This window comes from Carcharhinus amblyrhynchos, chromosome 12, assembly GCF_965287045.1.
Source record: "Carcharhinus amblyrhynchos chromosome 12, sCarAmb.v2.hapA, whole genome shotgun sequence".
NCBI classification, from domain to species: Eukaryota; Metazoa; Chordata; class Chondrichthyes; order Carcharhiniformes; family Carcharhinidae; genus Carcharhinus; species Carcharhinus amblyrhynchos.
Window position 1 is genome coordinate 76,203,042 of NC_137335.1, and position 26,300 is coordinate 76,229,341.

The 26,300-nt window shown below is 40.7% G+C and overlaps 1 protein-coding gene and 1 non-coding gene across 6 annotated transcripts in view; both read left to right on the plus strand.

The window, feature by feature from the left end:
* Window positions 1-26,300, plus strand: part of sdccag8 (SHH signaling and ciliogenesis regulator sdccag8) — a 327,951-nt gene that overhangs the window by 291,477 nt on the left and 10,174 nt on the right. For 3 of the 5 annotated variants that reach the window (XM_080200751.1, XM_080200754.1, XM_080200755.1), the window contains 2 exons: window positions 16,959-17,103; window positions 23,458-23,526. The exons of 1 other annotated variant lie outside the window; for it this stretch is intronic. In XM_080200751.1, coding sequence (XP_080056877.1) covers window positions 16,959-17,103; window positions 23,458-23,472 — 160 coding nt within the window. In that variant the 3' untranslated portion in view covers window positions 23,473-23,526. The remainder of the gene's footprint in view (window positions 1-16,958; window positions 17,104-23,457; window positions 23,527-26,300) is intronic. One more of the 5 variants, XM_080200752.1, reaches the window with a different exon arrangement.
* LOC145351278 (U2 spliceosomal RNA) lies at window positions 8,175-8,366 on the plus strand. Its single transcript, XR_013888381.1, has one exon. It is a non-coding gene; the product is annotated as a U2 spliceosomal RNA (small nuclear RNA).

A 26,300-nucleotide genomic window follows, 5' to 3' on the forward strand; every position in this document is an offset into this window, starting at 1 on the left:
GCTGACCCTCCAAATGGCCCTAGCAGCAAGACCCTGCCACCACAGCAAAATTCTAGCCTCTGTTTCTCTCTTCATGGATACTGCCAGACCGTCTGAGTATTTCTAGCATTTTCTGTTTGTTTCAGATTTCCAGCAACCGCAGTACTTTGCTTTTGTAACTCTACGCTGCCCATTTACTGGACAGAGCAGAACGGCTAGGGAAGTTTACTGCCATCAGTATAAAATACTTCTTTTATCAAATTACCACAAAGCAATTTACACACCAGGACCAACTTCACCATCTTTAACCTTCTTGTTGGATTCAGGGTGTGAAAATAGTCCAAGAGCAGATTCTTGAACAGTGGCTTCTGGTTTTGCACTTTGGTGCTGTATAACTGGGAGAATGCACTGATCCAAAGACGCCTGTGTGACTTGAGAAACATTTCAGTTCAGTAATCTTGTATTCAGCCTGCCCACCAGTTCATTCATATGGAACTGATCACCATTTCCAGGATGTATCTGTCCATGGAGCTGTGATTCAAAATTCAATGCGGGGAGGGTTTATTGTGGGCTCCTGCACCCACAGTAGTAAGTCAGGATGACAGAGAGTGCGAATAAAAGAATTAGCCAATCTCCAGTCTGCATTCCCTCCCTGTTAGCATGGTTCCCTGCTAGGAATGTGGATTTACTCCTAATCAGTTGTTCTGATTTGACAACAATTCTTGCTTTTCTGTAAAAGTATTTAAAGCTACAATAAACAAATTAATCAGATTTATCACGTCTCATCTGAATCGGACCAACTGCAATATATTTTTGTAGAGTAATGCTAACTAGTCATCCTAGCATTTGGGTGTTGCTGATGTGAAAAAAATTACCCATTCCAAGTTAAAAGAAGAATAAGAGCATTTGCTTGCATTTGGACAGCAACTTCTCAATGCTTTCATCAAATGTCTTAAAGTACTCCTCAGTAATCCACTTTAATTGAAAAGTAGTGATTAGCTGGGTAAACTCAGCAACAATTTTCTTCTCCAGTAGGGAATGAGGAAGGAATGTTGGTCAGGAATTTCATTTCTGACCAGCCTGAAATTAACATTGAGGAGGGAAATTTGCATTTAAAAGTTTCAGAATGCTGCAGTAATCACCAAAAGTTTGAGAAAAGACTAATTGTAAGCCAGCAATGCTGTTCTATCTCTGCCCGTCTCTGGAATTTGTAAATTACACATTTTTATTGACAGATTTGTGTTCTGTTTTATTTGGTGCTGTGGGGTTCCTTGTTAACTCATTCCCTGATGTTCTGTCACTGTGACTTTATTACCCAGTTTATTATAGAATTTGAAAACATCTTTGCTTCTCAGCATTTTTTTCCTACTCTAAGTGGAGCCTAACTTAAAGCCTTCAGTTAGCATGGGAACCACCAGATGGGGTCCTTTGACAAGGGTCAGCAGGGAAGCTGTCACTGCTGCATATAAAGGGTGGAGCTCAGGGCTGTGCTTTCAGGAATAACAACACTGCTTTGTTTGGCCAAGGCTAGTTATCAGCTTTTCTGCATTAAAACCTAATTAAGATGTGTGCCAGTAAAAGAAGGGCAGTTATTGTATTTGTTAGTTTAGCTGTTGGACATTGATATAATTTAATCAGCCTCCTACAGTGAACTCTGCTTCACAGAATGTCTAAATTAGGTTTTCTTCAGAAATAAAGGACGTATAAATTATAGCTTTAACCTGTAACATTTGTGACAGTGACTGACAGCCAGAGAATGTTAAAGAGCATGACTAACCCCTTGAGTACTCAGCATGACACCAAAGTGCTGTTTTATTGTCACAAAATATGTAGGAGAATGAGGTCCAGCAACTCCAGGCTGCTTTAAAAAAAAACGTGAGTACGAGATGTGAAATTTAACAGAGGCGGTGAAGAGAAATGTTTCAAATCTTTGAAAATTGTCAAAAAAAACATTTAGAAGGTTAAATTATTGACTTTTAAACAATGGGGCATTTGAAATACAATCAGGTGGACCTGCTATTTTGACATCGCCTGGTATTTTGGTCTTTATGATTGTTAAATGGTTCACTCAGCAGTGAACTATTACACTCCTCAACGCAGAAGTGCATGGCAGGACAGTTCAATGATAGCACAATAGGGCTGAACCTTAACTCCAAAAAACATTTCCGAGATTAAAAAACTGTAAAAAATCTGGAACAGGCATTTACCCCACCTTATCAGTTTTACAGAGTCAGGATAAAGAACAAATTGATCCATTCACTCAGAGATGCAAAATGTCTATTTGAATATTGTAATGTGGTTTCGTGCCTTCATTTTAGCAGCCATTTTTATCTTTAACCATAGAGTTTTTCTGGTAATGTGAGGAACTCAACAACTCGAAGGAGGTAAGAAGGGTTGAATCCATGAGCCAAGTATCTTACAGCATTGCTTATGGGCAAAAATAGACCAGCGTGCTAGCCCAGCAAATCTCTCTTGCCCCCTCTAACCTGTCGCCTCTGACCACCATTGAATTCCCAGGCTTCCATAGGACTTCTTGCACATTGCCTCGTGTCTGCATGGGTTTCCTCTGGGTGCTCCGATTTCCTCCCACATTCCATAGATCTGTGGGTTAGGTTGTTTGGCCAAGCTAAATCGACCCTTAGTGTTAGGGGAACTAGCAGGATAAATAAATGGAGGTGTGGGGATACAGCCATGGCGGGGTTGTTGTTGGTGCAGGCTCAATGGGCTGAATGGCCTCCTTCTGCACTGTAGGAATCCTATGATTCTATTTCGCTTCAATTTGGCCCCACCCATCACAATCAGGAAATCTGCCCTATGATCTCTTTCACTTCCTCCAGTACACCTATCTGCATTCATAAGCCCAGCAAAGCAGGTTTCTGGCCTGTCAATCCCACTGAAGAGTTCTGCAATTAAATTCTGCAGGGCATTCCAAAAACCTGTTCTAGGATTCCTGATGTAATGGTAGCCTCCCATCTCAGCTGCACAAGATATGCTTAACTACAATTCATGCCTTACCCTCTTGAATCAGGAAATTGTATTTTCACGTTGCCTCCGTGACTTCACAGAATCACAGACAATGATCTAACGGTCCCATTTACTGTGGGCACAAATCCCATAATGGCCACTAAATTTCACGAGAGGACAAAAACAGGATTTTCGCTAGCAAGATCGCAGAATGAGATCTTTGCTGCCCACCACTGATGACATAAGGACCATGCTCAGGAAGGGCATGAGCTTGATTTACATGAATTAGCTTCACATCAGCAGGCCTGACACTGTTACATCCACCCTCATCCTAACTTCCCACCCAGCCAGCATGACGTCACTGCACTGCATAAGACTTTTCCCAAACCTGTTACAAATGGTGCCCCAATCTCAGGATTCCCAGTGTTCCTGGTTTTCTTCGGCCCCGGCCCTTCAGCTGACTGTGTGAATCTCTCTTCCCCTTTGAAATTGCAGAGTGCTTAATACACTGAGAATAGCTGGCTGGGCAGCCTGCGAGCTTCACACTGGTTTTTTTCACCTGAGCCAACACTTGGCATCTTTGGGAAGATTCCAGCCACAGAATTGTTATGGCACAAAAGGAGCCCATTTTGCCCATCATGTCTGCATCAGCTCTCCAAATGAGCATTATGACCTTTCTCTATTCCCCTGCACATTATTTCTATTCAAGTAATCATCTAATGCCCTCTTGAATCCCTCGATTGAACCTGCCTCCACCATACTTCCAGGCAGTGCATTCCAGACCTGAACCACTAGTTGTGTGAAAAAGATTTTTTCTCACATCATATTTGCTTCTTTTACAAATCACTTTCAATCTGTGCCCTCCATCCTTGATCCTTAGCAAGCAGACCAGTTTCTTCCTATCTATTCTGCCCAATCCCCTCATGACTAAGTATATACTCGAGGGTGCGCTGCACTGTTGGGAGGGTGTGTCACACCGCTAGGAGAGCTATCACTAGAATGAAATATCAAACCAAGGTCCCATTTGCTTTGATCCATGCTCGCTTCTTTTAACGGGCTTTCCAACAATTGCTAAAACTCCCAAGACAATAGCGAAAGAATGACGGTCGATCTCCCTTTCTCTTGGGTAATATTCCTCCTGCAACCAAAACCACTGAAGTATAATAACTGTGGGACCTTGCTGCATACATAATGCTTGCCTCATTTTCCTACATGCCGAACATTTCAAAGTGATTCTTTGAATGCGAAGCACTTTGACGCTTTTTTGGAGGGATGAGGTTTTTGATGTAAATCTTTGTTATCAATTGCATACTTGAATATTTCAATCCTTTCCTCCCATCCTCTTCCCCCTGTAAACTACAGCTGTGTCTTGAGTTGCTTAGACTCCATGTTCTGGATAAACTCTGTGACCCCCATCTCCTGAAAGAACATTCTTCAAGCACACCTCTTTGACCAAGCTTTTGTCTACCTTTTAATATCATCTTTTTAGGCTGAGAATCCAGTTTTTGGAACTCTGCTTTAGTGAAATGCCATGGGATACTTTCCTATGTTAAGGACTGTAAAGAAATTGAAGTTATTGTTTCTTCTTATTGATAAACAAAGCAACTTTGTGATAGAATCTGTGCTGTTTGAGGCTCTTGTCATTGCCCCTTTATGCACTAAAAATTTAAAAATTGATAATATTTTGGGATTTATTCATTAAAATTTAGATAGGAATCCTCAGTGATGAAAAGACTATTATATCAAATCTACCTTGGTATTTGATATGATTGCAATCAGGATTTTAAAATAGGATTTATACATTGTCATACACCCATTGTATACAACAATATCTACTTGATGCAAAGACCTGAAGTTGTTCTTTTGTGAAGTTGCTGCGACGGTTTTGACAGCAGTTTCCTGGGTAAAATCTAGCAGGTTGACAGCAGATCCACAGTCACTTCTCTGCTGTGGAGTAACATAGGGAGCAGCCAAGTCCTGCCTTTCCTGCTGGGTTAATCAACCCTTTGCAGAGGAATGACTCAGTCAGGACACGGCACGGAATGTGTTTTGATAGCAGGCAAGTATGTTTTCAGGTAACATGGTGCGCATGTAACAAATTATATCTGACAGAATGTTGGGAGGTCTGGATACCATTGTCTGTTTATGAAGTGGACACACAGGACTGCAGACAGAATACGCTCCGTGTGAAAGAAAGCTCCCACATCATGTCTGCACTTGTGATTTTTTCATGTAAGGTGAATTGTTGCTGATACTGTTTAATTCGGATTCAATTTCATATTTTAAGAAGATCAGGACTTTTCCTTTCTGGTGCACACAGATGTTCATTCTGTTTTATTTCTGCCAAACATACCTAATGGTAATAGAAGAGTATCAACACCCTAAAGCAATAGACTTTTTTCATCTGTTGGCAGATAAAGTTAAAGCTACTTGGTAGATTTCCCATCTTTCAGTCATGTTGCACTTTGGAAAAAAAAATTTGAAGACAAATTACTTTATGTTTCTCTGCTTGTCTCTTCCTGATGTGCTTTCAGCCAGTGTCTTCAGGCCTTTTAGGGTCCACAAGACAGTTTCAATGTTTAGCCAAGAATAATTGAGATTTATTTTATTTTTCTGAACCTGGCCGGATGAACTCGCTCCAGATAAACCTGAACAGTGGGCAGATTGATACACAGTGTGAGAGAGAACAAGAGGACAAAAGTTGCATTAAAATCCTGGTGTCAGGATCCAGGGAGCAGCAGCAGTTGGAGAGGCGAAACATGCCCATCTCTGAGATCCTGCAGCTCCCTCCCCATGTCCAGTCTACATGGTAAAATGGCAGGTTATTGAACCGTCAGGCATGTGCTAACAAAACTCTGAGCAAAATGATTGTTAGCTTTCAGCCACTCAATGCCAGAGAAGCACAGTGCGATTATACTGGGAGAGGAGTGAGATGGACCTCAGAGCCTGTTGATGCAAAGTGGAGAATTGGTGTGAGAGTATAGATGGAATCCCCGCTGATGCGGGACATTGTACACTCACTCACAAGTTCCACAAGTAAGTAAAACAGAAATAATATACCTGTGTACATTTAATTGTGGAAACATGCTGGCTTACAAGAGTTTGTGGAATTTTAATAACTTGGAAGGAGGGGCCTCAGAAGTGAAAATGTTTGAAAATTGCTATCCTAGCTGATCTGCTTGTATTAATGCTATCTCGTAATGATCACTAAAAAGTGCAACAGAGGGACAACTGTCTTTAACTTCTTGCAGGGAAGCATTCATGCCAGGACTTTGTAGGGACGGTAAGAAATTCAGCAGAGTAGAAATTTGGAACTACCTCCTAAGAGCACCAACAAGTGCTGCCCTCAGTGCTAGCTTTTTAAAAGAGCAATACAGCACAGAAAATAGGCCCTTTGGTCCACCTTTCTAAACTAATGACCTTTTGTCTCAAAGTGGCCCATATCCCTCTATTCCCTACCTTTGATGGGTGTTCCCATTCTGAATACTGAACCAGCTGGATGATGCTTAATTCTGCTGAACTCAGTATCCCCTATTTCTAGTAAAGCATATGGTGTTGGTCTTGCCCTGAAGAATTCAGATCAACGTAAATTGCAAGCCTTTGATTTTGCCTAATTCATCGTGGAAAACATTGTCGTATTTCCTTAACAATTCTGGCAGTCCCCTTGCCTGAAACTTGAACCCATCCAAATTGATTTCATTACACCAACAATGGCCCAGGAGGCTTGGTTCTTCATCTATCACTATTATTACCAGGAGCTGGGCAGACTCCTGCCCATAGCTCACAGGTACTATTGTTATGCCTTTTACTTTCATTGCTTGTTCTATGTATGTCTTCAGCTTGGTGGAAGTGCTCTCCATTTCAATGTTGGATTCTCCCGTCACAGTGCTGAGGTGCCTATATCCACTTCCAAACTTCAAGGTTTCCCATTTACAATGAGAGTTACAGTAAGAGGGCCTGGCTTGAGTGCTTTAATATTAAACAGAGTGAAATATCAGAATCAATGATGTCAATCACTTTAACGTTGTGTACTTGTAACATCTTATTACATGGCAGTTTTAACTTACTTAGCTTTGCACTGTTTTATCAAATATCCTCTTTTGTGACGGTATTACCATCTTTTTCTGATTTAGGAGTGTGGTTACCTCCACATTGGTAACAATTCACCATTGTCTGATAGCCCACAGCCTTGGTATAGCAGAGACAAAGTGCTGGTAAATGGGATTAGGTGGGAAGTCAGATGTTTCTCATGTGTTAGTGCAGACTCAATGAGCTGAAGGGCCTCTTTCTGCATTGTATGATTTTATATCTTTTTGTTCCGTGACTTTGGCGGTTTTGGTGCCACAGCTGATTCCATGTTCCCTCCCTAATTGGTATATCATTTTGTGCATTCTGCAGTTCCTGTAAATCTTTGCTTTCCATAGCCAGCGTTATGCCCATTTGAAATTTATGTCAGCTTCTGCTAGCAATTGACACTGTATGGTCTCATTGCTCATGACATAAACTAACCAATCCCACAGCATGTCATTTAGGATTGCTCCAAAATCACAATGTCCAATAATTGTTTTAGTTAAATAATGCAAATCAGGATCACTTCACCTGGGACTCTCACCCTCAAATTAAATTTGAATCCTTGAATTTGACTGATGGTTTGGGTTGAAAATTACCCTTCACTAAATCCACGAGTTCACTGAATGATTCGGAGTCAGGCACGTTTGGGTGGTGAGACCATGAATAAGATTGTAGGTCTGACTTATACAGACACTCAGGGGAGGAGGCAAAGCAATTCTCCCATTTTGTTTGCCTAGGAACAAAATCCAAGCTACTTGATGCGTTGATTGTAGTTCTCAGTGGAGGAGTCAAAGAGAGACATTTAGTGAGTCCTTTTTCATTCAGTATTCACTTAAAATGCGATACTTACAGGTATGAGACTAGAGGCAGTACCAGGATCCTTTATCCTTGTTGCCAGATATGAAGATGTACTCACATTGAATAATGAACTTTATTTACAAGGTTGCAAGATTCAAGCTAGTCCATAGGATACTCTAACTAGAAAAACTCCTCCCTTAGAAATTCCTCACACAAGGTGTTGATTGGTTGTTCAAATAATGTAACCCTTACTTTAAGACCAGCCTTACTAAGTGAGTCACCACAGAAGGCAGGGGTAATCTATGCACATTTTTAAAAGTTTAAACTTTGATAAACCCTTAATGAGTTGTTTAAACAGTTTAATTGCTTCTCAGCCTTTTGGCTAAGATCAAGTGTAGTATTGACATGCTGTACTTGGTTGAAGTCATTAGGTTACATTTTAGCTTCATTTGAATCAATTTTTAAAAGCAGCATCTTGGCCTTTTGGGGAATATGCAAATTAGATCAAGCCTTGGAGGAGGAGCTACACCTACTCCAATCAGCTTGGATCATGTAGCTCAAGCCCAAGACAGGAGGTGAGAGCCCTGTCTTGTAAGCTTGGATCAGGAATGTCTCAACTTGTTCAGACTCTAAATTGGATTTGATTGGATTGAATTGGAATAAAAACCAAAACAAAAGGTTTAATCACCCTCAGTTGGAAAGAGGATGGGAGATTTGTCACACCTTCCCCCACCCTGGTTATGATCGGCAATGCCAAGAAACGCAGCGGGAAATTGACAACACCTCCCCCCCCCCGCACCCCCAACCCTGACACCAGTATTTTCAGGGCCTCTTGCCTCAAGACCCAAAATTTGGGGCCCCTGAGAATTCAGCTTCCTTTGCCAGTTTTGTCACACAGACCAAGGTTTGATCACCCATTGTAGTTTCTTCTTCTTTTGGTTCAACATTCATTTTCTTTGTGTTCCTTAGGATGCTTTTCTACCTGAAAGGTGCTTGTTGAATACAGTTCTTATACAATGGTACTGTTTTATTTGCAACTCTGTTGTTCTTCCCAGTGTATGGAGGAACAAAGGGAAAAAGGACACCCTCCATCTTCCAACGCCTTTGGTATTGGTCATGGGAAATCCATGTTGAGAGCTGTTCTCAGTGCCTCTTGAGGAGGTGCATAGGGCTTTGTTTATCCTGTAGCACTCTAATGTAAATACATGGGTAATAAATGGGTGAACAAAAGCCCATGAGTGGTCAGGTTTGCGTTTGTTTTAGGCACTCTGCCCACTTACCTCAGGAAACTGCAGCTGACTCTGGAAAATAAGCTGCTAACTGGTGTCGCTGAGGAATTTTGCACAGATAACCACAGGAGAACAGTTAAGGGCTCAGTGTTTAGTGATGAAGAAGTGGTAACAAAGGGAATGCTGTGACAGAATTGCCCTAAATGTTAACTACACAGCTTATTTCTATTCATGCAAAGTAAATTGCTGGAATACATGAATGAATGTAATAGAATTTAAAACATCAGTACCATGTATTAGTTATTTCCCCAGACAGGCATTGGTGGCAGTGCACAGGTCTGATAACCAATATCAGGAAAAAAAATCAGGCAATGGCTTATGACTTCCTTAGAATGAGGAAAGATACTAGAGTGAAGAGTCTAGTACATCTATCCCATTTGTCCCTCAATTACTGGGCAAAGGAGGAAGTCAATAAGCCTGCCAAAGAAATTACATTTTTCATCTACAACGACACTGGATCCACAGGCCAGTAGCCTTTCAGCACCTTACTGAAATTATCATTGTGTGTGTGTGTGTCAGTCAATCACAAGCAAGAGCAATTCTGTCCCTAAACCTGACGTGCACTTTCCAGCAGGGGTCAGTGGATAGCTATCAGAAGCAGCAACTCTGAATTTCTTTTTTACATTCTCTAGCAGTTCAGCTGGTGGCTCCAGTTTCAAACATTTGAGGTCATGTTATAGGCAGAAGCTTTAAACATTTGAAAATCAAGGCAAGCTAAATAATCCTACATATTACAAAGTAATAAACAACATTTTCTATCCTATTTGTATCATGTCGATTGCAGCATTCACAATTCTGGGAGGGCACAGTATCAGAAACAAGTCAATTTATTCTCTTCCTTTTAGTAAAAAGCATGTAATTATTGACAGCACCTTGATTGCCTGTATTTGTGGCCTGTGTGTTTTAAAAGATGACTGAAAAATATTTTAACAAAAAAGATTTAAGTGTCAAAAGAATTTTTTTATCTTCTCTGTATGATTGGTACACAGTTGTAAACAGTATGTTTTAAACCCACAATCACTCGATTGTAATTTACTTAGAATTTAATTGTGTTTAACTTTCGTATTAAGTATCTAACTGATCAACCTCCTATGACCTGTGTTAATAACTTTAAGACACACAACCTCCTGCTTTAGCTGTACCTTAAGATTATTTTGATATCAAGAATGGATGACACATTCCTCTGCTTTGGTTTGCAGGGAAATTGGTTAAGTAATTAAGTTTGAAACAAGTATTGCTCACCCCTGATTTTAAAAAATAGTCTTTAATGTGAGCTGCTGGTTGGGGAAGGTAGGAAGTCTCCTTCCAGCAGTCATGTGAACATAGGAAATGTGACAGCACAAGGTTTGACTGTTATATCCTTAACTTCTTTCTTCAACTTAGTTTACCTTTATGAAGTGTAACAAACGTTTTGCTGTTAAAATTTGGAGGCAAGCAAACATGTTTCCTGAGGCAAATCGGACTTTCCTGCCTGCTTAGCACCAAACCCATTTGGATTTATTTTTCAAAACGCATGTTTATTTTTAGTTGCTTGACCATGTATTAACTCCTACGCTTAAGTGGGGGTAGGGCATTGTGGAGAACCACAGTTAAGATAAATTGCATCATTGACTGACTATCTTTCACAACAAACTCATTTTACAACTAACAGGATAAAATAATGTTTGAAACGTTGACATTTCTATTTATGATAGTTGCATTTGCCTATTTTTTGGGCCAGTCCTGTGCCGAAGTGGTCATTCATTATTCCTTAGTGGGCCCTAGCAGACCACTCAACTACATGGGGCATCACAATTACAACCCCTCTGCTGCTACAGCTGGTTCAGCAAATTAATTTTTGAGTTTTGATTGTCTTGTTGGAATAGCAGTAGGAACCGTACCATTGGTTTTATGAAAGGGACACTGGCCAAGCTTTCCATTTCCACAACTAGTCCATTGAATAAATAATAGACACATACAGGATATCAGTCAAATATTATTCCTGAATAGAATTCAACTCTCAGCTTCCACGTTTGTATTTGAATGATGTCTGAAATGGAAGAGACTTTAGTGAATTGAAATTAAAACATCGAAAATTCCCACTTACATAGCAAGGCCAAAGTAGAAAAATGTCCCAAGCTGCTTGGGATCCTGAGGTTGATAAATGTAAAGTTACAAAAGCAAGGAAGTCATGGTAAATCTTTATAAAACATTGCACCAGCCTCAACTAGACCATTGAATCCACATTTTAGAAAGGATGTGAAGGCTTTAGATAAGCTGTAGAAAGGATTTACGGGAATGGTTCCCCCGGGATGAGGGACATTGGTTGCATGGACACATTGGAGAGGCTGGGATTGTTATCTTTAAAAGAAAAGACTTGATAGATATATTCAGAATCAGATCTGAATTGAGAAGATAGGGAGAAACTGTTGTTGTTGGTGGAAGAATCGAGAAGCAGATGAAATGAATGGTGGAGAAGGCTCAAATGCCTGAATGGCCTACTTCCGTTTCTACTTTCTATGTTTCTTTGACACTAATTTAAGGTGAATAGTGAAAAAAAAACAAAGCTGACATGAAGAAAAGCTTTTATCGTAACAAATGGTTAAGATCTGGATCTCTGCCTAAGAGTGTGCTGGAGACAGATATAATTGCGGTTTTCAAAAATGTATTAGATAATTGTCTGGAGAAAAAAATGCCAAGGTACAGGGAGAAGTGGGACGAGATGGGACTAAGTCCCCAGGTTCCAAGTCCCAGAAGAGGGGAGATGAGGTCTGGGGGGAGGTGGATTCTTAATAGGGAGGCTAGGGGTATGAAAAGAGCAGCAGTGCAAGCAGCAGATCCTTGGGAGGAAGGCACCAGATATGGAATGGCGACCCTTGAGAGAGGCAACCCCCCCCTTTCTACTCTAAGGCCTGAGCAACACAACCTTGCCAGGCTTCCCTCCCCACTCTTCCTAAACTCATCAAGATTGAGGCCAAATAGGAAGCAGCCCTTAAGTAGCCAATAATTCACCACCTAAGGGCCTCAGTTTGACCGTAGGCTTTGCCCACTCAATGTAAACTTCCAAGTCATGAGTGGACAGGAAGAATCTTAACCATTTGTTACAATAAAAGCTTTTCTTCATGTCAGCTTTGTTTTTTTTTCCAACCATTCACCATAAATTAGTGTCAAAGAAACATAGAAAGTAGAAACGGAAGTAGGCTATTCGGGCATTTGAGCCTTCTCCACCATTCATTTCATCTGCTTCTCGATTCTTCAGGAAGTACAAAGGCGACCCTGGAATTGTACAAGTACCTGCCAACACACAATGCCCCCTGCAAACCCACTGGGAAAACTTTGACCAAAGATTATATAAGATTTGAGAAAGAACAAGGGTGTGAATCTGGGATAGATGCAGGATCATGACTGGGACACAGGGGAGCCAGTTTGTTTCTGAAACAAGGAAGGAAACAGTAAAAGCAGCTGAACTGATGGTCTCAATCTTAGTGAGAACAAAATTGCTGAGCTTCTCAGCCCTTGTGGGAATGAGGAGGCAAGGAGAGTGTTTCAGGTGGATAGTAAAGGTGCCTGGAATTGTCTTTCGTTTCCAGAATGATTGTAGGTGCTTTTTTTTAGATGACTAGGATATCCGGCAGTACTTAGTCCTGCCAGATTTAATGCTGTGTGCTTAAACCATTTGTGTGCTAGGCACACATAAATTTGTGCCTTGGACTTGATGGATGTAGAAGAGAATTAAAGGGTTTACTGGAGAAACAGAAATGGTTAAGCAGGTGCATAGCTTCTGACAAATGAGTGTCATAGGCTAGCCAGTTGGGAAAAGAGAACCTGCCAATGACTTGACGGAGCATTTTGTTTAGGATTGGTAGAGAAGTGGGCTGGAAGAAGGTAGGAATACCTAGCTGGTGACTGACACCTGTTGGAGGACACCTGTTGATAATTGTGACCATTGGATATAGCCAGCACAATTCTGTCCTGATCTAGCATGCACATCCATAATCATATAGATCCAATAGGATTCCTTGGACAGTAATTAGGGATGGGAATATTAGCCCCCTTCCTGCTATTTACTGCTAAACTCTGGCTTCACTGGCTGATTGGCCTCCTCCTGTTTCCATTTTCTTCATCGTTGTAAATTCAATTTAAAATTTCATCTTGTAAGCATGATTGTATTGGTTGCTTTGGCAAACAACCTTGAATCTCTGAGTGTGGGTGTTGAAGAGCCTCAGTAAAAGTGGTCTACTGGTTGCAGTCACGACAGAACATTTTAAAAAGCTTTGAAATGTGACAAGGACAATTTGAGCATAGTTGTACACTCACCTCCTATGATTAGTCCACTGAATAAATAATAGAATCATAAAGAATGTGCTTGTTTTCTTTTAATAGTCAAAAAGAAACACATGCAGATAGCAGAACTCAGCCAGCTGAGTCCTGATAAATGTGTAAGTAATTTGCCAAGAAATGTTATGTTTTAATTAGGATTTCTTACAGATTGCTTGTGCAAAATAACCAATTTGTACTGAAATCCATCTAATGATTCTTTCTGCAAGTGAAGCTAAATTAAACAACAAACACTACTTTTCTAACATATTCGTGCCTTGATGTGAAACTGGAAAATGGATTGCCGATAATTAGAGTGTTGAACATTGAAAGCATGAATAAGGAGGAAAAGCATTATTCCTGGATGCAATTCCACTCTTTGCTGCTACATCTGGATTAGAATTCTTTCTAACAGAATAAATAGTAAGTGATTTTGGTAAATTGGGATTGCAAGTTCAGACATGCACTTGTTTAGAGGATGACAGCTGAGCTGCTAATGAAAATAATGGTCTTCATTCCTGGAAGCATCCACACGTTCTAGGATTAGCCTCATAATGAACAAGCTTTTTGGGTAAAATGGCCAGAATCTCAGACAGCTTGGCATAGACACGTGGCCATCTCATCAGTTGTAGCAGCAAGAAGAACTGAGATATCCAAAAAAAGGGAATGGGAAACCAAAAGGGACTTACACTGAAGTTCAGCATACATAAGAAATAGGAGCAGGAGTAGGCCATCTAGCCCTTCGAGCCTGCCCCGCCATTCCATAAGATCATGGCTGATCTGAAGTGGCTCAGTTCCGCTTTCCCGCCTGCTCCCCATAACCCTTAATTCCCTTATCTATCAGAAATCTATCTACCCGTTACTTAAACATATTCAACGAGGTAGCCTCCACCACTTCAATGGGCAGAGAATTCCAAAGATTCACCACCCCCTGAGAAAAGAAATTCCTCCTCAGCTCTGTTCTAAACTGCCCCCTCTTATTTTGAGGCTGTGCCCTCTAGTTCTGGTTTCCTTTCTAAGTGGAAAGAACCTCTCTAGGTGTACCCTATCTAGCCCCTTCATTATCTTATATGTCTCTATAAGATCCCCCCCTCAGCCTTCTGAACGCCAACGAGTACAGGCCCAGTCTATTCAATCTCTCTTCATAAGCTAACCCCCTCATCTCCTGTATCAGCTTGGTGAACCTTCTCTGTACTCCCTCCAAGGCCAATATATCCTTACGCAAAGAAGGGGACCAACACTACACACAGTACTCCAGTTGCGGCCTCAGCAATGCCTTGTACAGTTGCAGCAAGACCTCCCTGCTTTTATATTGTATTCCTTTTGCACTAAAGGCCAACATTCCATTCACCTTCTTGATCACCTGCTGCACCTGCAGGCTGAGTTTTTGCGATTCATGCACAAGGACCCCCAGGTCCCTCTGCACAGTAGCATGCTGTAACTTTTCACCATTTAAATAATATTCCATCCTACTATTACTTCTTCTAAAGTGGATAACCTCACATTTGTTAACGTTATACTCCATCTGCCAGGTCCTCGCCCACTCACTCAGCCTACCCAGATCTCTCTGCAGACTTTCCGCGTCCTCCACACAATTCACTTTTCGACTCATCTTTGTGTCATCAGCAAATTTTGTTACCCTACACTCAGCCCCCTCCTCCAGATCGTCTATGTATTTGGTAAACAGTTAAGACCCCAGCACCAATCCCTGCGGCATTCCACTAGTCACCAACTGCCAACCAGAAAAGCACCCATTTATTCCAACTCTCTGCTCCTGTTAGATAGCCAATCCTCAATCCACGCTAACACTTTACCCCCAACTCCGTGTACCCTAACCTTCTGCAGCAACCTTTTGTGAGGCACCTTATTGAATGTCTTCTGGAAATCTAAAAACACCACATCTACTGGTTTCCCTCTGTCTTCCGCACTAGTCACATCTTCATAAAAATCCAGTAAATTTGTCAAACACGACTTTCCCTTCACGAATCCATGCTGTGTCTGCTTGATCGAACTGTTCTTTTCCATCAACATCCCCCACTAGTAGAATATGCAGCAGCAAAAGTCATTGAGACAACCAGTGAAGTTACTCATTTCAATGATTGAGGAGAAATGGGATATTTAAGAAAAAGTATTGTCCACATGCAGATTCTACTTGGATAATATCCTAAATAGTTGACTAAGCCCAAATGGTCCTACCATTACATGTGCACAAAGCATTGCAAGCCAGTACAATTAACTGAGCTACCTTAGTTCTACACAAGACACAGTAGAAGTTCTAAAACACCCGATATAGAAACTTCACCAATGAAGTATCTAATCCAGAGTTTGGCACCTTGCTGTGTTGATTTTAATGTAAACACCAGACAGGAACGTGAGTTACATTTCTCATGAAAGGATGTCTTAAGTTTCAATTTATAATTACCAAATTAAGGAGATGGACTGCTGGAACTAAAACAGCAAAAAGAAAGTACACTAATAGATTGGCCTGAAACAAAGCCAAGATCAGATGATATTTAAATGAATGCACGAGGGGGACCTGACCAATTTAAATTGATAATGAACTAATTTCAGTTCTAAAACTGCGTTAGCAACACTTACTGATAAAGTTGATTGGTCTCTGCACAGGGTTCAAACCTAGAGCACTGATGTATGTGTTTTACTGGGTGCTCCAGGTTATTGTTAAACAGCTTCAATCAAATTGTCAGTAATAATAGAAATAACAAGATTTAGAAAAATCTACTTAGTAATAAATTAAAAAAGGAGCAGAATTGAAGATTCCTGATTGGAATGCACATAAGGAGAATGCTGAATTTTGGGTAAAGTGGGTCAGGTATCTGAACCTTCAGAGACTGTAGCTATTTTTGAAAGGAAATCAAAGAACATTGCGTCTCTAACTACAGACATTTCTACTCAAATGTGCTTTATAGCTATTGGCTACACAACCCCACATTGATATTTTGGAGTCAAAGTGAAGAGCTCTCTATACTTGCCTGTTCAAAGCCCCTTTGATACTTGATTCTACCAGATTCAGTTAAAGATTGGTATGTCTGGATCACATGCACAGACAATCTAAGGACATCTGCAGAGTTGAACACACTTTAATCAGTGATGCATGTGTGTGTGGCATGGTGCACTTGGAACAGCCTTGCCGGATTCTTGAAGTCAATGTACTTTTTGAATAGGTACTATCACACATAACATTTTACCCAATGAGTTTGGGTAAAATGATTCATTGAGGCATCTCAAATTTAGTGTGGCCATAGCCCTTAAAGGGCTATTAAAAGGTATTAAAACTATTAATAGGTATGTTACAGCGTTGATAGAAAAATGAACTAAGGCCATGACACAGTGGAGTAGCTATAAGAATAGGAATGATTGTGATTGATATTGAAGAGTTCTGTTTCTGCTTGATATTAAGATTCTCAATGCTTCCATTTTGCTTGTGATTATTGAATTAATTAAATATAAATTTGAAAACTACTCTGAATAAAGACCAGTTTGCACTGTAACACAGCAAAGAAAATTTATTAAGTGTTCTCTCTGGTTGTTTTGTCTTTGCAGACTGCAACAGTTGGACCAGCACAGTCAGGCCAGTGCACAGCAGGTGTTGGAACTACTGCAAAGGCAGAATGAGCTATTAAAGGAGAGACAGAGCCTGTTGGAAAAGGTGCAGTGCCTGAAATCATCAGGAAATGTCACAGGCAAAGTAGGATTCGTCTGTTATCTATATTACATTAATATATTACTTTAGGAAACAAATAATACCAGACACAGCTAATTCCTAGTGATACATTTTAGTTGCAGGATAGAAAACTTTAATTTATTTTCAGTCAATTCCACATAAAGCTGAAGGAAAGTCAAAGGAAGAGGCTTTTTATTATTCAAGGCTTTTTATTATTCAAAACTTTTTACTGAAAAAACAAGCCACCAGAAAAATAATGCACTGGTATTGACTGGGAGGTGGGTCCCTAGTTTATTGTGGGGGGGGAGGTAATAGGATCAGTGAATGGGGTTGGGACAATGTGGAGATGCCAGCATTGGACTGGGGTAAACACAGTAAGAAGTCTGACAACACCAGGTTCAAGTCCAACCGATTTATTTGATAGTAAACTCACAAGCTTTCGAGGTTTACCTTTCGTCAGGTGAAAGAAGAGTTCTGGCCTCAGACAGAGCATATAAAGCCCAGACAGTTTACAGATTACTGATTAGAATGCAAATCTTTACACCCAACCTGCTATTCAAGTCTTAAAGTGGCTAACAATGTGAGTGGAAGGAGCACTGATCACAGGTTAAAGAGATGTGTATCATCTCCAGACAGTACAGTAAGTGAGGTAACCCCCATGACTTGGGTTTGCAAAACTTCACACTGTACTGTCTGGAGACAATACACATCTCTTTAACCTGTGATCAGTGCTCCTTCCACTCACATTGTTAGCCACGGGAATTATAGGCCTGTTAGTTTAACGTCTGTTGTAGGTAAAATGTTAGAATCCGTCATCAAGGAGGAAATAGCGAGGCATCTTGAGGGGAACTGCTTGATAGAGCAGACGCAGCACGGTTTCCTTAAAGGGAAGTCGTGTCTGATAAATTTACTGGAGTTCTATGAGGATGTGTCTAGGGCGGTGGATAGAGGAGAGCCGGTGGATGTGGTCTTTCTGGATTTTCAGAAGGCGTTTGACAAGGTACCTCACAAGAGGTTATTGCAGAAGGTCAGGGGGCATGGAGTTGGGGGTAGGGTGTTAGCGTGGATAGAGGACTGGTTGTCAGATAGGAGGCAGAGAGTGGGGGTCAATGGGTGCTATTCGGATTGGCGGATGGTGACTGGTGGAGTGCCCCAGGGGTCGGTGCTGGGGCCTCAGCTATTTACCATTTATATAGATAATCCGGAGGAGGGAACCGAGTATAGGGTGTCGAAATTTGCTGATGACACCAAAATTGGTGGAAAGGCAAATTGTGCGGAGGGTGGGGAGAGTCTACAGAAGGATCTAGATAGGCTGGGCGAATGGGCCAGGAAATGGCAAATGGAATTTAATGTTGGCAAGTGCGAGGTGGTCCACTTTGGTAGGAATAATGGTAGGAAGGGTTATTACTTACGTGGAGAAAAACTGCAGCAGGCAACGGTGCAGAGGGACCTCGGGGTCCTTGTGCATGAGTCGCAAAAACCCAGCTTGCAGGTGCAGCAGGTGGTCAGGAAGGCGAATGCGATGCTGGCCTTCATCGCAAGGGGGATTGAATATAAAAGTAGGGAGGTCTTGCCGCGGCTGTATAGGGCATTGGTGAGGGCGCAGCTGGAGTACTGTGTGCAGTTTTGGGCGCCGTACTTACGCAAGGATATTTTAGCCTTGGAGGGAGTGCAGAGGAGGTTTACTAGGCTGATGCCGGAGTTGAGGGGGTTGAGCTATGAGGAGAGGCTGAATAGATTAGGCTTGTACTCGTTAGAGTTTAGAAGAATGAGGGGAGATCTCATTGAGACGTATAAGATGATGAATGGGATGGATAGGATAGAGGTGGAGAGACTCTTCCCGCTCAGAAAGGACAGTAGGACTAGGGGGCATAGCCTCAAGATAAAGGGGGGGGGGGCGGTTTAGAACAGAGTTGAGGAGGAACTTCTTCACTCAAAGGGTGGTTAATCTCTGGAATTCTCTGCCCATTGAAGTGGTGGAGGCTGCCTCGCTAAATATTTTTAAGACGCGGGTTGATGGGTTTTTGATAAGAGAGGGGATTAAGGGTTATGGGGAGAGGGCGGGAATGTGGAACTGAGCCACGACAGATCAGCCATGATCTTATTGAATGGCGGGGCAGGCTCGAAGGGCTAGATGGCCTACTCCTGCTCCTATTTCTTATGTTCTTAAAGACTTGAATAGCAGGTTAGGTGTAAAGATTTGCATTCTAATCAGTAATCTGTAAACTGTGTCTGTGCTTTATATGCTCTGTCTGAGGCCAGAACTCTTCATTCACCTGACGAAGAGGTAAACCTCGAAAGCTTGCGAGTTTACTATCAAATAAATCGGTTGAACTTAAACCTGGTATTGTCAGACTTCTTACTGTGTTGGGACAATGGCCAGTGGCGGGGAAGCAGCTAACCCTGTGCAGAGTGGAAGCACTGATTCCTCAAGGCTCAAATGCAGTGCCATAAGAATACTTAACATTTTCCCTGAAGCTGTCCTCACTGCATTTCCCAGACCTGGGAAAGAGAGCAGCCTAGATTTAAAAATTATAAGACGGGTTACGTGTCAACTGCCAACCTCATTATAATATTGAAATGGCCAACTAGCTTCCCAGGACTGGGTTGACTGCACTCTCCCACTCTGCCTCATTTAAACCTGGGTGTAGGTGCTCAGGGGTAAGGTTTTATATATATTTTAAATCTCCCACCTAACACTAACCCATTTTCTTTTTTTTTGGGGGGGGGGGTGGTTTTAAAATCACCCCTAGTATTTTGTTGCCAGATCGTAAAACTGACTTCAGAAATCACACGACTCTGCCTGACCTTATCACTTCCTCTCATTTCCCCTGCTAATGAAGGGGGATTGTGGGCAAGATTCAATGACCAGCTATTCCTTTTGTCCCTGTGACTCCGTAAAATGTCTAATAAAGTTAATTAGCACAGTAGGTACTCTTTCGAGATGAAATCTTCAAAGGTAGAGTGTTGAAGTCTTGACAAAGTGTTCAAAAGTCCTCTTCAAACTCCAACAGCAAGTGAACACTTCAAGAAAGGCTCAAAATGTAATGACCTGTTTATTCCCAATTAGTTGGTCACTATTGGACAGGGTTGTGTCAGGTTGTAGTCACAAATGCCATCCAGTCTTATTAATTAAAGCTAGCAGGAAATTAAATTACAATCAGTTGGGCAGCCTTTTCTACTGTAAGCTTCAAATTCTTTAGCAAGATGGAATCTTGCACAAAACATGGGCTTAAACCAGCATGTCAGCTTAAGACCCTTTGGGACTACTTCAGAGGTTCTTAATTGATAAAGTATTTGTGGAAAATAACCTCTTTGTGCCTTAGATCTCCAGCAAGTCTTGGCAGAAATAACTGTTTGTGACTGTATAACCAGTCTCAACAAAATCTGTGTCCTCCAGTAGCCCTGACTCCTTAGCTCCTGGGCAAAGTAGAAATACTCTGGGAAAGCTAGAAAAAAAAGTTTTTCACGATCAGTCAAAGCTGTCAATCAAGGTGAAGGTTAAAGGCACAAAGCACAGGTTCCTAGTTCTATTTTTTAAAGTCTCTGAGGAATAAAGAAACACTGCCACAATATGTCATTCCAATCCTTCCCAACAGAATGACAATGCAGATGATGCTAGGCATTTGGAATACATGTTAAGCAATCTGCATAAACAGGGGTCAGAAAATTACTTTGAAGTGGTGCATTTGCTCCCTACCACAGATGCAGACTCTTTCCATCTGCCACAGAAAACTAATTTTTGTTAGTTAAAACCGACATTGCATATTATATATTTTGATTGGAAATATGTGGTAGATTCCTGAGATCTGAAAGAGGACAGACCCTGATCCGACACAGCTGCTTCTGGTGGGTGTGCTCTGTCTAGGGGAATCCTCAGTCTACCAGTCAGATGAAATTGAGATTCTGGTCTCCTGCTCCTTGATGCAGCAGTAGATACATTGCAGGACCAGGCCCATGGCAGAACAATCACTGGGCACTTCCTTCAAATTAACTGGATGACACTTGCACATTTAGTTAGAGGAATAGTATGACTCACTTTGATCCACCCTCCCTCTGATTTATTATAAAACTGCATGCATCATTATGTAACTAAGCAGAGGACAGAATTAATTTTGGGTCAAAATGCAAGTAAAATTTCTTTAATTATTGACCCCAGTTGCTTCATTAAATTGGAACAATACCTATATACTGGGGGACTGCAAATTATGTTTTTTTCCCTAATCAATCAACATGGGATGCTCATATGAACGCCAGTGATTAATGGTTTGGATAGAGAGCTGATGCACAGTATGTTAAGGTACAGATCATAAACCGCAAAAGGATGTTATTAAGTTCAACTAAATCCCAACATTTTTTTTTCTATTTTGGCATTAGTGTGCAGGAAAGGTGTGTTTCATGCCTGGTGTGATTCTGTTAACATACTAGGAAGCCTTTATCAAAACAAACTTTATTCAAAAATACAGTTTAACGATACCAAATGAATTAGTTCAACTTTTATCAAATGAAATACTCAAACATGACAAGACACAGTCTAATTGCTAACCTTTCTCTATTGGTTCCATTTCAAGCAATATTCTTCTTATAGACTTGTATGCTTGTACTTGGGCTGCTAGTCCTCAAGCCTCCAAAACACCTCTGGAGAGGGTGTGAGAGAGAGAGAGAGAGAGAGAGAGAGAGAGACATACACATACACAGTTCTTCTACCAGGTCTCAAACAGCAGTCTCCACAAAGAGAGAGCGCAATTTCTTGCTTCTTTCAAGACCCAGCAGTAACTGCTTGCTTTTACATATAAGCTTAGCTCCTCCCCATAAGCACATGATTGTCAATCAACCTAATCAGAATCCCACACTGAAACCCCAGGGAGAAAACCAAATAAATAAAAATGTATCAATTCAGATTGAAACAAACACAACCCTAAAAAAAAATCACTAGCCTGCATTCTCAACATGAGCTGCCTGGTGCCTAGACAAATCAGCACCATATAAAACATAGCTGAATTTTAAACATACCCCACAAGAAACATGATATGAATACATTTCTTAAAGGCATAGTACAAGTACTATGCTAGTAATCCAGCTGGTCAGGTGAACATCCTGGGGCAAAATTCTACTACAACAGCTGGTGGAATTTCAGTTCTATTTATGAATTTGGAATTTAAAGCTAGTCTCAGTAAGGTGACCATGAACCTATTGTGGATTATTGTAAAAACCTATCTTGTTCACTAATGTCCTGTAGGGGAGGAAATTTGGCCTACATGTGACTATGGATGACTCAACTGTCCCCAGAAATGGCCTAGCAAGCGACTCAGTTCAAAATACTGGCCTTGCCAGTAATGCACATATCAAAGAAAGAATAAAAAGAGATAGTTTTGATAACCAAGAATAAAGTATAAAAAAGGCCAGAAGCATATTCAAAAATCTTTACACAGTCGTCATCGGGATATGATGGTTTTTGGTTTGTCATAAGCTAAGCTGAGAACTATTATTGTGACGGTATGTTCCTTCAGCTATTCCTTCAAACCTATAGATCAATATCTTGAAGGACCAGCATTGCATCCCCATTCTATGCAAACTATCAGCTTTAGTTTCAGAGAGGGATAATCAGTGCCCTTTTCATAGTGATATTTAGTATCAGTGCAAATAAGGCAGCTGTCATTAGACCAACCATTCTTAGTGCCAAACTAGATCCTTCTGTCTGCCTAGCTGATACAAGTGCCAAACAAATATTATATCTGCACTTAATTTTACAGCATGTTTACCCTCTGCCTACTTGATGTTTTGATAGTTGCACGTTTGAGGGGTCAGGCTCCAAGTGCCATCTCATCTCTCTCCATTGCAAATGTATGCATGCAGTCTACTCCCATTTCAAATGATTTAATTTAAATTATTGGATAATTAACTCATTTTTAGGGTTTAATTCAAGTTTTTAAAAATCTGGAGTAGATTGTAGTATCAAAGCTGCTTTGAGATTTTGTCATTTTTCTGAGACTGACCTGAGAGGGTCACAATGTTAGTGTGAATATCGATTTTTGTGTTCCTGTTAGGAAGTCAATAACAACACAGTTTAGGTACAGGTGTGCTGCGGCTCCTACCTCAGGTTTCTGGTCAAACAGTGGAAAAAAATCTGATTAAAATATCAGAAAAAGTGGCCAAAAATGGAAAACCAAATTAAATTTTGGTTTTAAATCTAATAGAAAAATAAATGGCAGATTGTGTGTCAAACTGCAACATTAACTCTTCTGTCTGTACTTTATACTCAATGTCTGATCTGATACTAACTAAAGCTGACTGTGACAGTATCTATTTCACAGAATGGAAAGTAAATGTGACTTTCTTTCCTTTCTTTCCTTCATTTCTTTCTCATCTATTCAAAAGGAATCCAAACTTTGAAATGAAACCTGAAATACACAGCAAGTCAGCGAACATCCACACAAGAGATGACAGGTTAATTTTCTACTTTTATTTTGTACTTAACATTCATGTAATATTTTGTGCATTAAACTTAGTCTTTTCTCCTTAAACATTTTGTTCTTGCAGTCAAGAAATTCTTGCTTTTGTCCATACATCCACTACTTAAAATAATAACGTTGAGAGAGATTATATGAAGACCTTTAACCAGGATATTCTTCACTGTAAAAGCTGTGTTGAACATGACATCTGAATCATATGTTACTCCTCTCTCCAAGTGGACACAAGTTCCCGATTCCAATCAACAGATCCCTGATGATATCCATGGATTGATTTTTCCCCATGAAATTGCATCAAAACCGTCAGTCAGAATTGCAACTGTTGAAAACCAGCCCACATCTCCTCATAGCACATTTATTATCTCAGTGTCCTTCAAAGGGGCAATTGTTTCAGCTGGTAGGGAAAAAAATTGAATGCTGTGACAGCAATTTAAGAGCGTCAGCACTGCCGTTTTGCTTACTTCAACATACCAGGTGATGCTCCTTCAAGACAGAGACCACTAAATTAAGTGTTATCCAACTGAGATGTTGCTATCTGTAATCCAGCAAAGGAAGCCTCTTCCCCCCGCCGCCCAAAGAGGGATGATCTAGAAGGGCATGGCCTCGGCAATGATTATGCTTTCTCATTTTTGCTAACTTCTTAAAAGGGAAACAGATAATAATGTACCATCTAAGTTCCTGCTATAAATCTTTTTGAAATCTACATTTCTGATGAATTCTGAAATGCATCAACATGTTTTCTACTTAAAAGTGCCATGGTGCTGTAAAATGTAAGTTGTGGTGGTTGTCCACCCAACCATATGGTTAGAGTGGCCCCAAATAAATTAATCCTATAGAACTGAAAGAAAGTTTAAAATAATATTATTTAGAGTACAATGTGTTCTCTGTCTCTGTAGAAGTTAGAAAGAACCAACTAAAGGGCCTCAATACTATAGATTGTAGGGGCACTATTCTTTCGTACTACCCTAGCCCTGGGAGGCAGTGACATAGTGGTATTTTTGCTGCATTAATAATCCAAACACCCAATCTAACGCACTGGGAACGTGGGTTCAAATCCCACCACAGCAGATGGTGAAATTAGAAGTCTAATATGACCATAAAACTTTAGAGAAGGAAATCTGCTGTTCTTACCTGGTCTGGTCTACATGCAACTCCAGACCCACAGCAGTGCATTTGACTTTTAACTGCCCTCTGAAATGGCTTTGCAAGCCACTCAATTCAAGGCATGGGCAACAAATGCCTACATCCCATGATGATTTAAATAAATTCTGTTCAACTAAAACCCCATATCTAAATGCTGCATTAGATATGATTCCTAGTGTCACAAGTAGGCTTACATTAACACTGCAGTGAAGTTACTGTGAAAATCCTAGGTTTGTGCTCAACTTCCTGTTCAAACGCTGTTCAAATTCAAATCCAGTTTCTGCACTGGTTCCACTACTAAACTGACCAAAGTCTCTAGCAATATCTTCTGTGAATACAGCCGTAGCAAAATATCCTCCATAATCTGTTTATAGCAGTGGTGGGCAACCTGCATCCCAGAGCCACATGGGACCTTGACGCATTTTGCTGAACATTGCCACTGCACAGGGTTGCCACATTCCACTGATTTCCATCCATTTAGTTTTTTTTTCCTACTAGTATGCCTGAAGTGATCCAAATACAAGGACAAGTGAAGTGAGGTGCATGCTAATTGCTCACAACATTGTCTATGCAAGCCACACACTCCCTCCCTTCCAAAGTGTAAATATTTATTTTGCTTATACTATTTGATGACAGTTCTATCAATATATTAATGATTAAGCATTTTCTATAACTCATTATGAAATTGACATGTATTAAATGTATTCAATCTTATTCATGATGTTAGCGAACAAGCTAATTTCAATCTTGCGGCCCACCAAGATGGAGGGGGGCCGCTCATGGCCCACTCACTAGCCTAGGCTGCCTATCACTGGTTTATGATGTTTAATTTCCCTACTTCAATTCCACCATCTCTTACTTCAATGGAGAATAATGTATCAACTTCTACACTCACCTCTTCTTCCTTATCATTAATTTCAATTGTCCAAAACTTTATTACACATGCCATGTCCTATTCATCTTGCAGAATCTTATCTTCGCCCACCTTCTCCATCCTTCTGTTTCCTCTGGCCCTTTGTTTCTGTGCACCTCAGTCTCCATTTGCCCCACTTCACGCCTATTTGCAACTAAAGCAAAATACTGCAGATGCTGGAAATCTGAAAAATACATAGCAGGTCAAGCAGCATCTGTAGAGAGAAAGAGTTAATGCTTCAGATCAATGCATCTCAGAATTAAGTATTTTCACATTTTTATTTCCGTCTCACCCGAAATTCCTCAATTATTTTGCTTCTCCATAACGTGCTTCAAATTTAAAAATGAGTCACAGAAGCAAGTGATGGAGGCAGAGGTAGAACAGGAACATTAATATTTTTTCAAAGTAAACAGCTTAGCAAGAGAATAGCAAGAGTACAGGCAGCTAGATCCTAAAATCCAACTGCAACTTTAACTGCTATTGAAGCTGAAGTTACCACAAATGCTGACACTAGACTCACCTTCCGTTAATCTACATTTAAATATCTAATTCCAATTACAGGGCCTCAAGAGGCCTGCATTTTTCTCACTACCTACTAGCTCAGGAGTGGGAAATCTACATGGCTGTTGTTTTCCTTACATACCACTAGAACCTGACAGCTGCCTACCTTATCAGTGCCACATATAATTGAAAAA